The sequence below is a fragment of the Choristoneura fumiferana genome, chromosome 17 (assembly GCF_025370935.1).
Source record: "Choristoneura fumiferana chromosome 17, NRCan_CFum_1, whole genome shotgun sequence".
Classification (NCBI taxonomy): Eukaryota; Metazoa; Arthropoda; class Insecta; order Lepidoptera; family Tortricidae; genus Choristoneura; species Choristoneura fumiferana.
In genome coordinates, this window is record NC_133488.1 from 11841933 (window position 1) to 11856065 (window position 14133).

At 39.7% G+C, this 14133-nt stretch overlaps 1 protein-coding gene across 6 annotated transcripts in view; it reads right to left on the reverse strand.

Moving 5' to 3' along the window:
- LOC141436695 (rho guanine nucleotide exchange factor 10-like protein) overlaps positions 1-14133 on the reverse strand; it is a 47464-nt gene that overhangs the window by 6852 nt on the left and 26479 nt on the right. For all 6 annotated transcript variants that reach the window (XM_074099710.1, XM_074099709.1, XM_074099708.1 and 3 more), the window contains 6 exons: positions 12513-12689; positions 5564-5723; positions 4040-4269; positions 2149-2271; positions 1635-1784; positions 263-458 (listed from right to left, as the gene is read on the reverse strand). In XM_074099710.1, coding sequence (XP_073955811.1) covers positions 263-458; positions 1635-1784; positions 2149-2271; positions 4040-4269; positions 5564-5723; positions 12513-12689 — 1036 coding nt within the window. The remainder of the gene's footprint in view (positions 1-262; positions 459-1634; positions 1785-2148; positions 2272-4039; positions 4270-5563; positions 5724-12512; positions 12690-14133) is intronic.

Sequence of the window (14133 nt, forward strand, 5' to 3'; positions counted from 1 at the left end):
ATTTAGTTTAAATTTAATTTATATGTATCAATTATCAAGTCAATCGGTTTACTACTTTCGATGCAAATTTGATATGACAGGCGGTCAGACAGACACGCCAGCGCTCCTGTAAGAGTTCCCTTATATCATTTAGGGGTACGGGTACGCAACCCTCAAAAGACTATTACATTGATGTGGACCTCCGCAAATTAAAGCTTTGATATCAATATCCCCGGTGTTGATGAGATGAGACTACCTGGTAGTGTGTCAATGTTATCGATACCTTGTGCCAGCACTCGACTGAGCGTAGGAGAGGTGCCGGTGTCGAGTACTTCCACGTCTTGCACGGGATGCGCCCACTTGAGGCCGAGCCGCTCCGCGTCGCCGCCCGCGCCCACGCTCACGCACACAACTAGATCGTTGAGTAGGAGCAGACGGCGCGGCTTGCATTTTGAAAGTGCGCCGGATTGGTTGAACTCCTATGGGAATAACATGTGGACATTTTAGGTTAAATATGGATTACTGAGAGGAAACTAAAAATATCTTCTCGTCCAATATTTCGCAGTGCCTGAAGACTATAGTCTTCGACCAGTATGTGTTGCCAGTGATGACTTATGGCGCTGAGACGTGGTCCTTGACTGTTGGCCTTTTAGAGAGGCTCAGAGTCACGCAACGAGCTATAAAGAGAGCTATGCTTGGACTTTCTTTGCGCGATAGAATCCGGAATACGGAAATTCGTCGAAGAACTAAAGTCACCGACATAGCTGGAAAAATATGCAAGTTGAAGTGGCAATGGGCGGGCCACATCGCTCGAAGGACAGATAACAGTTGGGGGAGAAAAGTCCTCGAGTGGCGACCACGAACCGGGCGACGAAGCGTTGGCAGGCCTCCCACCAGGTGGACTGACGACATCGTGAGAGTTGCGGAAAACTGGTGGATGCAACTGGCGAGTTGTAGTTCATTGTAGCGTTCTAAGGGGGAGACCTTTGTTCAGCAGTGGAAGTATTCCGGCTGATGATGATGATGACTTAGAGGAAACAACAAATACACTATTTTGTTAGGATTTTGTAACGCGCGTCGAGCCAACCGTTCCTGCTCGTGCTTTGCGTCCGTTATGATATGCCACATCAAAGCGTTGTGTCGTCGACGGATCGACGGACGAAGACGAAGCGGGGGGAAGGGTGATGTCGCTGCGCTGTCGCAGCTCCGGTGCGACGACGGACAGTGTTCCACTGCTAGAGGGGCAAATTAGACGTAGGTGTGACATACAATGCGTTGATCTTTTGCGACGCAACGCAACGCACCAGTGGGTCCCTCTCTTAGCGAATAAGTACCTAATTCAAGTTCGTTTATGTACAACCAAGGGCAAAGATATCAACACGGCCAAAGTTGCAAAAACATATATACACGACTTTATGCACTTAACATTAAGGCCGTGTATACATATTTTTGCAACTTTGGCCGTGTCGATATCTTTGCCCTTTACTGTACGCCAGAACAAGGTGTTCTCTGGAACTTCAGATTGATCGCTCTTAAGCGATAAGGCCGCCTATTGTTTACCTTGTAGTTTTCTTTCTGTATACCCATTTTTTGTATCGCTTACTATTTCTGGTGTACAATAAAGAGTCATTGTATTGTATTGTATTGAAACTTACCAGCTGCGTGAGGTCGTCTTGCCGCAGCAGATGCCGCTTGTCGGCGCGCGAGGCCAGAAGCCGCGCGGCGCCGAACCGCGCCGCTCCCCCCGCACCGCCCGCGCCCGCGACGCCTCCGCGCGTCAACCTTCGTAACGCGGCGCGAAACGCCTGGGGAAATAAATAACAAAGAAGGGTAATTGACGCCTTTACACAATTCTAACAAGCAACTGAAAACTGAAAAAAAGGGATTAGTTTTCATTTAACTACATATAAAATTAGATTTTTGGTTGCATGGAATCAAATAAATAGTTAGTTGGGTCAGCCAGGCACAGCTTACCATTGCTATACGAATCACGGGGGAATCGCGTTTACCTGTCTATCTATAATACACCGAGCGGCAAAAAATGTAAACATCAAATGAATGAAGTAATAGGTAATTTTGTATGTAGAGTGGGCCAAATATTGTGCCACTGAGCATATAATACCGAACGTGTTCAGAGTTCACAAGTTCCCGCATACATCTGTAACATACCTGCGTCCGCTCCGCCTCCCGTTTCCTCTCATTCAAAGCGTCGGCGAGAGCTTCCAGCCTCGTCAGTGCCCGCTGCAAAGACACGCGGTCGGCGTGCCCGGGGGGTGTGTGTTTCAACAGGTCCTAGGCAAGACGCTAATTACTATAGTGCTCGAAATATACTGCACCGAAGTACCAACAAATCCCAGAATAAAGGCGCTTAAAGGCGCCAAATGTCTTAAAATGGTATAATTTGAAAGGGAAGCATTTGTTAAAAAGTCTAAAGGTAACAGTTAACCTTCAAGTCTTAACCATATTTTGGAGGTTTAAAAAGTTTTCGGTCTATATACGTCCTACTATAGGCCACAGGAATCATCTCAGAATGAGAGGGCTTGAGCTGTAGTTTCCGCGTGAACCGAGTGCAGATGAACAACGGAGTAGTTAATTTATAATAATTGGCAAAATTACCGAATGTATTTTTAGTGGGAACATTGTTTTTAATCGATGAGGTGAACTACATTGCTAATATATGTTTTTTTTTCAATTAAACGCTTTAAAGTTGCTAACTTGCCATATTCTTTAACCTCCAACGAGCCTGATTTTTCACCAGCATTGCTTTATTTTGCATGTCAACATAAACGATGCATCCTGTTACGGCTCGATTGTTTCTCACAAACTCGACAGATATCTGAGATAAGAATGTTGCCAAACGAAACATTTCAGCGTGTATTATTGCTTAAATGTCGGTCGAAGGTGTTTTAATGACAGTTTGTAATCTCTTATTGAGAAGTTAAATGATCGTTACATTTTATTGCAAATCGAGAACTATAAAATCAATACTTTAAAAGGCCATTATGTCTTTATAATTAGTAGTATCTGGGCGATTGAGCTTTGTCAATGTTTCCGATTAGAGAAAAATGCGGTTTCCCAGAGACTTAGCTTCACTAATTTCTTGCCTTTGCAAAACCCGTATACAGAGTGGAATGTGACAAAGGAGTTTCTTGACAAATATCGCATCATATAAGCGATACCCAATTGATTTCTTATTAAAACAAAAATATGAAAATACAATTTTATTATGCTGGTGACAACCCTTGCTTCTACGTAATAATTCGATTTTCATGCAAAACAATGTCCTTGTCACAGCGTATATTTATTTCTAATGCCCAAGTTCGCTTATGCCGAAGCGCTTTAGGTAGAGCACGGTCCTAATTGAGACCTCCCTCATCAGTTTCTCAGAGGAGCCTTTCGAAGACGGACGTCAGTTATCAATCAGTTAAGCACAGGATGCACATCACAGCAATCAATCGGACTTGCTTTGCGCACAAATAACGGACGTTACTCGAACTTCAGCTGAAGAACTCTACGTCTACGCGTACAAAAGATACCCACGTGAATCAAACCTAAATTAGCCTCTGGGGCATTAGTAAAAAAAAATCAAAAAACCCGACTGCCGTAAAAAATACTAAAAAGAAGGAAGCAAGTCAAGTCTGTTGAACTTTAAGTTAGGTTCTGTGAAAATAGTAGATTAATACTATTATAACTCGTATATATTTAGAATGGGCTAATTATTAGCTTTCATTTGATACCCCACTGGATAGGTTTGAATAAAAATCATTTTTTAAAAACCTACAATTTGGCGCCAAAAATCCGCCATTTTGATTTTTCAAGAATTTCATGACCCAGTGTCACTCGCGTCATACAGACGAATCCAATGACGTATTATTTATCAAAATCGGTTCAGCCGTTAAGTAGTTAAAAGAGGACATAGGAATAGAGATACATACATACATACATACGCGTCAAACACATAACCCTCCTTCTTCGCAGTCGCGTAATTAGCTGTTTAGCTGTTACAGAATTAAGACGTTTTTCATTATAAATAACCTCAGTATTGAAGGGAGGTATCTACCTGTAGAAACATGATGAACTGGGGAAACCGTTGCACCGGTTTCACCATTAGCCCGAAGAACGACAGCCGGTCGTGAGCGCTGATCTGTTTCACCTTGAAGAAGTCAGCGAGCGCCGATTTCCGTTTAGACTCCATCTTGGCAAGCTCCATAGCCACCGAAAAGTTGTTAATGAAGTCGGAGTAGACGTCTAGCACGACGGCTTTTGAGAACGCGTTTAAGAAGACCTCGCCTGAAACAATCGTAGCCGATTAGGAGAGTCACCTTAGGGCCCGCGGCATATTTGTAAGGTGCAAATCACGCGCAGTTAAAGCGCATAAAAATGCGCTTCGATCGAGATTGTACTAACATTGAGAGCACCGGAGAACATCAGCACCGTAAACATACGTTTACTACCGGGGTCTATGGAATGGCCGGCATTATGCTCAGGTGAGCTCATTTCGTGACAGCTTGTTTACATGTTTCTTATTTTTCCGGGTTTTTTCTTAGGTAGTATCACAAACGGGTCCAGTCAGAATGTAAGAAGGCATTTTAGTTTAAACGAATCTATTATTATTGGAATTTTGGGGTCTCGTGAGCTCCATGTGCCGTTATGGAAAGGACGGTACTGCATTAGAGGCTTGATACCATTTCAATCATTTCTAGACCAGCCTGTTACACTTATTATTACTCTATAAAAATCGTAATTTGTTTGTTCGTGAGTCACGAATAGCTAACATACCCCCATTCTCCCTAATCAAATGCTGTTCCACATACTACGCAAAGGCTATTCCCACACCCACCAAACCCTCCAATCCCTCTCGTTCAAACATACCCTGCTGTGCGGCATAAAATTCCATATTATCACAGCCATCCGTTGAAATTTTGAAGCATTTTTTTTTCACTTTCAACAGCAATAACTCATTATAAGATTATAGTACAGCACAATTAATTTACAGACAGGTGCCAAACCCGATTATAAAACGGGTGGCCGCGGTCACACACCGGTTCCTTTAATCTCGTATTAATATTTCTTGTTAAATGTTCGCAATCTTTCTGACACTTGACTCAATAAGTGACGGTAATCCAAGGTCGTGCATTGAAGTGTTACCTTGTTAAATGGTCAGGCACTAATCTATATTTAAATGTTTTAGCAATGTCTTGTTACCTACGTCAATATATATGTATAACCCAGTGGTTCCCGATCTTTTTTCTGATCAGGGACCAATTTGTTTCTTTATTATGAAAAAAAAAAGCCCACGACTCACTCTTGCTCTACCTCAACCAAAGGCTAGAGCCATACAACTCGTGTACTTAGCTCGTGAAAGCTCTGATGATTCTATCGTGCCAAAAGTGACTTCTCTATTCGTCTACGTAGCTACACTCTTTGACAGTGGTCGTGGTCGTTAATTAAGGATTAGTAGCGAACCTTTATTACGGCTTTGCAGTGCTGGAGTCCGGAGTTCGTGTTGACAATCTCTAGTCGTCTTTTACGATACCAATGGAATCGGGCGCGGTACGACTGCTACATGATGTTAAAGACTTACCAATTTTTTCATCGCGGTCCCACGTACGCGCGCAGTCAGCCACCGCGGTGCGGAAGTGGAGGTGACACTGGAGAATGTCCGGTAGCCGGTGAAATAGTGTCTGTATCTTGGAGGCGTTGAGGATCGCGGGACTGCTTTCCTCTAGCGGCTTCTTGTAGTCCTGGTGACGAGAGGTATTTTTTTTTGTGGTTAAGAGTATTTTCTTATTATTTAACCCAAGGAAGATTCACCAGCATCTTAAAATCTTCAACCAGTGTATCTTGCCCGTCTTCACTTATGGAATGGAAACCATCACACTGACAGAGAAGTCTGCAGAGAAACTCCGTGTTTAATACAATATCATCCACAAAATACCTACTACCTTTTTTTAAACACGAACATAAGTTGCATTTGATCGACTAAGGTTCGCTTCGGTTTTCTCAGCTTAGCAGGTTCTAATGTTTAATTTATTTTATCGCTATTTTCTATTAAAAAGCGTTACGTCATCCGTCTCGAAAAATTAATCATGAAACACGCCTAACCAGTAAGACAACAAGCCAGACTTGGCAAAATAAATCACAATGCGCAAACATAACGTATAGGTTTGACATCACCTTGTACTTTGTCGCGTGACGCGAGGTGAATTAACAACTTCTAAAATCCGTCATGGAACGTCATTTCTAGAAATACATCACTGCTTGTTATAAGGCTGTCGAGTGCTAACACTTCAACGATACCTTGAGTTCGTATAGGATTAAAAATAGATCTTCAAACGGCAGCATACAGTGCAATTTCACGTACATAGACATTCAAGTACATAACATGTTTGGAACTGCAGACTGATCCCACTAACAAACTATAAATCTTTGAGAATGCTATTTCGTATTCAGCTAATACGCTAAACAAATTATATTGCATTTGCTAGTATATCCGTTGATAGCAGCTGGAAACCGACAACTTTTTCATAATCAATAATGTAATCTTGATCTTGCTGCTTTTCGATGCGTGAGTGGGCACGGAATATGTTGGTTGTTTAGTAGATACAGTAAAGTTATCTGTTTTTTTATAACGCAACTAAAACCCGTATTTTTTTAAGTTTGTAGAATGATATACATTTAGCTGCAGAGAAAAGTAACAAGCTAGGCGCAGAAGTAGTCATAACAGGCAAAGAAGGGGTCACGTTTCTCTGTAATTACACATTCTTTGTACGGTACTAAAATACATAAACGTAAAACAAACGTTACATTACCGGTCAGAGCGCTTTTAATAACGCTAGGTTTTACACTATTATGAGACTGATTTGAATAAAACATAAACAAACTATTAACTCCCTGACCTTGCAACGTCCACGTAACCTTATGCAAACTATCAAGTGACGATATAAAATAAAACGATTAACCGTTTAGGCTCTAACATAAATAATGCAAATAAAGCTTTATTGCTAAAACGCCAAGGATAAAGATACAAATTTGAAGTAATAAAAGTCATCAAACGGGCAATGGATGTCATAATCAAAGTAGAGAAAGAGGTTAAGGAAAAATACGAATAATTTTGCACAAAAACGATCTAATTTTAAAGTGTTTAAAATGGATGAGTTACACATACGGATAAACATAACACTTGTTACGTGATGGTCAATCACCATTATAATGTTATTGAATAACGAATCGAAAGAAAGTGGATTAGATTTAAATATGCAGTGGCGAAGTATGAATACCGTGCTACAATGGCATCTGAACTTGCGATGAATACGAGCGAGTCTCCGTGGGTAGTGTTTGTATTTATGGTTTGCAAACAATAAAAGTGTTCACAATTGCAATAGCTAATGTCACATTAAAATGGCGGCGGCGCAGTTTAATAAAGCAGTGACCTCGCGCAGTTTGCAAATACTGCCTATTCAAACTTGCCCCACTTCCTAATATGCAAATCTATATAACATGTGAATTGTGGGCGAAACAATACAAAAGTGGGCCAGACAGGTTTTCAAATTTGCATATGTTGAGATTTTTGACAACTTCAATGAGCTACGGTTGCTGCTTTCGAGGAGCATGAAAATTCATGAGATGGATCAGTTAAGAAACGGAGAAAGGATAATGTAGAGATCGTTAAAAACTTGTTTGAAACTATAGTCGAGGAAAATTGTGTTGACACGAAAACCCAACTCGAGAACAATGGTCATAAGGCTAAACGACATTATGCCGTTAATACTTTAAGAGCACCTGCCCAACGGAATAAACGAGCAATTAGTCTCATAATAAAATAAAAAGATGAAATGTTTAAAGATAATGTAATAAGCTTAAATATTTCTCTTTCACCCCATAAGTATCGTAACAGTCTTTTAAGAAGAACTGGCATATTGCGTAATTCAAAGAGAAATTCAGTAGCCGTTTTCAATCAACTTTTATAGGTTGAAGAAAGAAAGACCGCAAGCGACTAATCTCGTTACCCAAACACCCGAGTAACTGCAAGTCATAGTTTTGCAACTGTCAGCTTACGATTTAATTAACCGTCCTGTCATGTCACACCTCCGTACCGGGCGAAACTAGAAGTGGCGAACAGTTTGCGTCCGTTCGACTGACAGATTGCGTAATAGAAACTTATAAGAGCGAATAATTGCCGGTTATTCCGCTATCATTCTAAACAAACTTCCTTCCCGATCACGAATTTCTCCGGAGTCATGTGAAATGTCAGCGTGTGTTATTCAGACGTTGCGGACCGGGGATCCGAGATGTGTAGATAGCGATACAAACCCGTTTGCGAACAGTGGCGCGTATTAGCTTGTGGCCGATGTTGACAGTGTGCTTAGCGCGGGCAACTAGACGCTGTTGCGTAAAGCAAATATTTGAAACGGTCGTGTACGCCTAATTACAGATCATTTGCGGGAGATAAATATTGCCAATTTTAATTGTTTAAACACCACATGTGTGTGTTACATGTATTACAGTTTGCCAATAAGCCTTTTAGTAATTAGCTTTGACGAGTTTCATCTGAAATCTAATACAGTTGTTTGCCAATTAGGAAATAATTGTTATTAACATCAGTAACAAACACCGTGTTAAATAAACAAATACTTGCTGATCTTGTTGCAAAATTGTAAATTGCCACAATACGATGCATTGCCGTGCAGGCTATGCAAAAAATGAATGATAAGTAACGATATTAAAAAGCTAAAGTAAAATAATAAAATAAGCGTTGTATCCCGGTCTTCAAGCACGATTCTGGCATTATCCGCGTATAAGTATATTTATATAGTTTTGTGGTTTCATTTATTAATAACATGTAACATGAACAGTGGTATTTTTCCGTTGGACAACTTGAATCATCGGTGAATTACATCACACATCTCAAGGAAGATACCAATTCTTCATACATCAGCCGACCAGTCAAAGGGATAACGTATTTGGAATATTCGAGGAGTTGAACATTTTAGCTCTCGTTGATAGAAGCAAGTATCCTATAGAGCACTAGTAAAGGGCTTTAATTAATCCATTTATTGTATTCATTATTACCGAAGTTCATGTTAATCTTAAAGAACTATCACAAATTAGAATGGGGTAGATTTCTGGGTAAAAATAGTAGATTGTACAAAAAGAGCATAAAACGAACCATTTTACCCGATACGTTCATATAGCTCTCGAGCCGGTACGGCGAGGGTGGAAAGACACGTCGAGGGGAAAATAGGTTTAATGCTCGAGTTTTACACTGCTTTTCACTTAGATTGCGAGGAGATGAAATAACAACAAAGGAAAAAATTGATCACTTACTAGGTACCTTTTATTTTTCATGCATTGCAAATATAACTATAAATATTTAGTTTTATTAATTTATTTTGATTTATTTCATTCGTTTTTAGTTTCATATAAATTAAAATTAATCAAAAAAAAATGCAAAAACTTACACCTGATAACCTTGGTCTTAGACGAATATTTTACTTTATGCACTAGAGAGTAAAGTCATTTTATGTCGCCTAGATCCAGCATAAAAATGAAATTTACGAGCATGAGAAATGAAAAAAATATCTTATTTAGTCCGTCAGTTACATTACCAGAAAATATTGGACACGTATTTTTTCTGTTGTCATTGAAACAATCGCTGTCTCACTCTTTGCAAAGTCTCTGTCTCCTTATTAATCTCTAGGGATTGAAGTAATTTTTTAAAATTTACATTGGAAACCCATAAACAGCCAATCATGGCGTTTGAAAATGAAGGATTGTCGCCATGTTCATTGATTGTGTATAGACATTTTTTAGGGCGTGGAAATAACCACAAAATGACAACTGTGTAAAATATGAAAAAAAAAACGATTTATTTTGGTGAAATACGATTAATGATAACGAAAATGGATATATTTAATTATATTAAGGATGAATTAATTTTATTATGCATAGTCGAAATAGTTCTCATGTTTGATTCTGTTGGCTAAATGTGCAAGCATTTAAAGCGTCACTTAACAAAAAAAAAAAAAAAGAAAAAAACGGCAGAACCATTTGTTTACTATTTGAATTTTGAACAGATGTCTATTACTCGTTTACTCGTATTGAGCGTAGGTACGTTGTAAAAGTAATGGGTATTGTAATTTTGTATAGAACGTCGTTTTTTTTCCTCGCATTCAAAGTGAAAAGTAGAGTGTTTAACGCGAGACTAAACAACCATAGTGACACTCGAACTATAGACACTCTCGCTCTGCTCGGGTGGCTAAAGATCTCGTGTCATTATGGCTTGTTTTAGTCCCTTGTTGAACAATCTACTATTATTTAACTTGTCCTGTTTGTTGCTGGGTCAAATCATGCAAGTTACTTTTGACCCACTTTTAGTGGCTTCCAGTGGATTGACTTATGTAATTTGGATAACAACAACTTAAGTACAGTCTACAAAAAGTACGGTCAGCAAAAAAAGTTTGTATTAAATATGTCATTTTTGACAGAAATTTATGTTATATAATCAGTTATGTTAAATGAAGATATAATTATGTGTAACATAGACTTAGCTATCTTGTTTGTTTAGTTGCAGAGAAGCAAGGCATTTGATTGAAATAACACTGGTCACTAACATATTAGTAGACGAGGTATACCAGTCGTGTTCTAACTAATCAGTGGTTCCTTATCAAGATAAAGTCTACTTGGTGGACATAGGTCTCCAAGAGCTAGCAAGAATGGATTGAACAATAGTACATTGTTGTAGAGGCTGAAAAGTAAGCAACAGATGAACGAGTTAGTTTGATAATACGAGTTCATCTATTGCACTTTTGGCCAAGACTAAACATTGTTATTTTCACGACCACTGCGAGGAAATAAAAAACATTTATCACAAAACAAACAATAGCAATTCAAACACTGCGTTGCTCCCGCTCGTGTGACACTCTTTACCGGCTCGGATAATACCGACATGGAAATACCGACCCGATTTTTCTTGTACACGCCCATAGAAACTCATGGCAGTTTGACACGAATTTGTATGGGCGTGTATACGAATACTCGGGTCGGAGTTTCCATGTCAATATAATCCGGGCCGGTAAATAGTGTCACCCCTCCCGCCGATTTTAGTTTTTCTTTTGTGACATAATTATTATTTTTAAACGAGTCCATTCTTAGTGGCCAATACCCAACCACATATTTAAAAAATAAAAACGTCACCTCGTCTTGTCTGACGCTGCGATGCTGTGGCGTTTTTTCATACTTAAAAAACTTAAAGCATTTTGTGCATATTATGCGTTTAAGAATAAAAAACCGGCCAAGAGCGTGTCGGACATGCCCGAAATAGGGTTCCGTAGCCATACGAAAAAAAAAAGTAATATTTTTCTACGGATTTCGTATTTTATACGGAATATTCCAACTTTAGGTATATTTTATAACTTAGGCTGCTATTTACTCTTAAACTACTAATAATTCTCAAGAAAACTTCACCGTTATAGTATTCCTTGTAAGTTTGATATACTTACTACCATCATGTTTTTTTTTCAAATTTTTCCACCCACCGGTTTAGATTTTAGAGGCGGGGGACGCTCGATTTCGAAATCGATAAATCGTTTTAGCAACCCCCTAATGGTTTTAAAAGACCTATCTAACGATACCCCACACTATAGGGTTGGTTGAGAAAAAAAAACACCCCCACTGTTTGTCTATGGGAGGTACTATAAAAACTTATTTTTGAATTTTTTATTATACCATTTTGTCGGCATAGTTTACATATATATTCGTACAAAATTACAGCTTTCTAGCATTGATAGTCCCTGAGCAAAGCCGCGGACGGGCGGACGTACGGACAGACAGACAGACAGACAGAGACAGACAGACAGATATGGCGAAACTATAAGGGTTCCGTTTTTGCCATTTTGTGCTACGGAACCCTAAAAACATCTCATAAAAGTCATAAATAACGCATTCTCATTGGTCAATTTATTCACATGATTTTTGATTGGTCCAATGGTCGTTTCAGCACGCCGGGAATGAAATTCTGAAATTATATTTTAAAAAGTCGTATCGTACTATGAAATACATATTTTGTAACGACCTGTTACCGTAATGTGTCACATTGTTGTCGTGTTTTACGAGCCATAAATGAGTCAGCTGTTAAATGTATGTTAAATAGGCAGTTTTGGGTACTGGATTTAAGTTATCTATGGCCACATTTTCGAGCAGTGTCGTGCAAAAGTCAAAGTCAAAATATCTTTTTTCAATTTAGGCTAAAACAACCACTTACGAATGTCAAAAACAAAACTACCACCGGTTCGGAGAAACCTCTGTTGAGAAGAATCCGGCAAGAAACTCAACGAGGTACATTTTTTAAACAGATTTACAAAAGTTATTTTTGTAGGAAAATGACTGATGTACTTATGTCATTTTCATATTTGTCAAATAGTAACACACAGATACTTTTAATTCATTGATTAAATCCACTCATGCCAGCTCTTGTGAATCGACCTGAACCTCCAATCGCTTCGTTTGATTAGTGTATTTTTTGTATAACTTACATTAACAAGCCGCTGCAGCGTTGCAACGTACGAGTTCTCGCTGTGTATGATGGCGGCGACAACGTGCCGCCGGCGCAGCTGGACGGGCGTCAGCGCGTCCGGGGGCGGCCCGAGCGCCGGCGGCGGCACCCGCCCTCCGCGCACCTCGCCGCCGCACGAGAAGAGATCCTCCTCCAACTGGAAACGGAAACACGGGAGGTTAAGGTTTAATGCTCGTTATCTGACTTACAATCTTAAGGGAACTGTCCCTAAAAGTAAATAATCCACACAAATTGACCTACACCCAAAGCTCATCATCATCTACGGCCAGATGATTTAAGCATTGTATCAGTGGCACTTTCTCTGATGGCTGAACAAGCCTAATTCGGGAGCGGCATCTCCGACCGCACAACGGAAACAAAGAAGCGATCGAGCTCGAAGGGACGACTTCACCCTAGCATGTGTCTGGCCCTTCTATAATACGCACTAAAGCCTGAAACTTGGTCGTGCACTTAGCGTCCATCTGGCGTTTATAGCAAAGCTATAGCACCAGTATAGTATTGGACTTGTAAACTGGAGATCTACAGTACAGATCTAGGCCAAACGCGACTTAGTTTTTTACTTACATATTTTTTTAGGTTACGTTTTACTTTTATGGATTATTTAAAGTACGCATTTTCTCCAAAAAACATTTAACAAAAAAGACCTCTGTCTCCCAGGTACTCGGTTTCACGCGTTTAGTGATACTAGGATCGAGTAAGCAAGCTAAATTCAAGCGGAATTTCATTCCTTTCGTATGCGTAACAATGGGGCACGATTTGGCTTGCATCGGCTAACGATAATAAAGATAGACACGATCTCTTGTACACAGATCATAAACAGTATAATGATTGCAAATTTTGCGCGTTTCAGCTCTGAAAAGATTCGCAATAAATATGAAAATCTACTACACATGGACTTACGAATATTAAGACTAAGCTCGTTTTTACTAAGGACCCCCTAAAGCAGCGTTTCCACCAGAGATGTGCGAGGATGTGTTGCGAGGAATATGTTTTTCATTAACCAATAGAAACCAGAGATGTGTAAATGAAGCGTTGCTATTGGTTAGTGAAAAACACACCCCTCTCCTCGCACATCATTGGTGGAAATGCTGCTTAAGGCAGGGGTATTGTGATTGGCGTGCCATTTAGAACATACACATTTTTCTGTCATTTCGTAGAATATCTATTGGTATTTTCCCATGGCTACTACACAGAAACAATGAAGCAACTAGAACAAGGCTCAGCATAAAAACTAAAGCGGCCAATTACTTCACAACACTACTCAAGTAGATATTGAAATAGAGTTCATTTTACAGAATACACAAGTAACAAAGAGGCAAATCATGCTGCTTAATGAAAAGCGTCATGGTAAAGTTATATCAGTGCTTAAGTCATGCAGTTTAGGTCACCGCAGCCACATACAATAGCTGCATAATTGCATCAATTACGGCGCTATGCAGCATGCTACTGAGATTCCAACTGCGATTTATGTGCACAGTGTTTACTAAACAAAGACCCGTGTCGGCTTGTTGCAAAGGAATCACACGACCAGACAACAATATCTTGTCACGTGAACCAAGCTGGCCACAAAGCCAATAGGA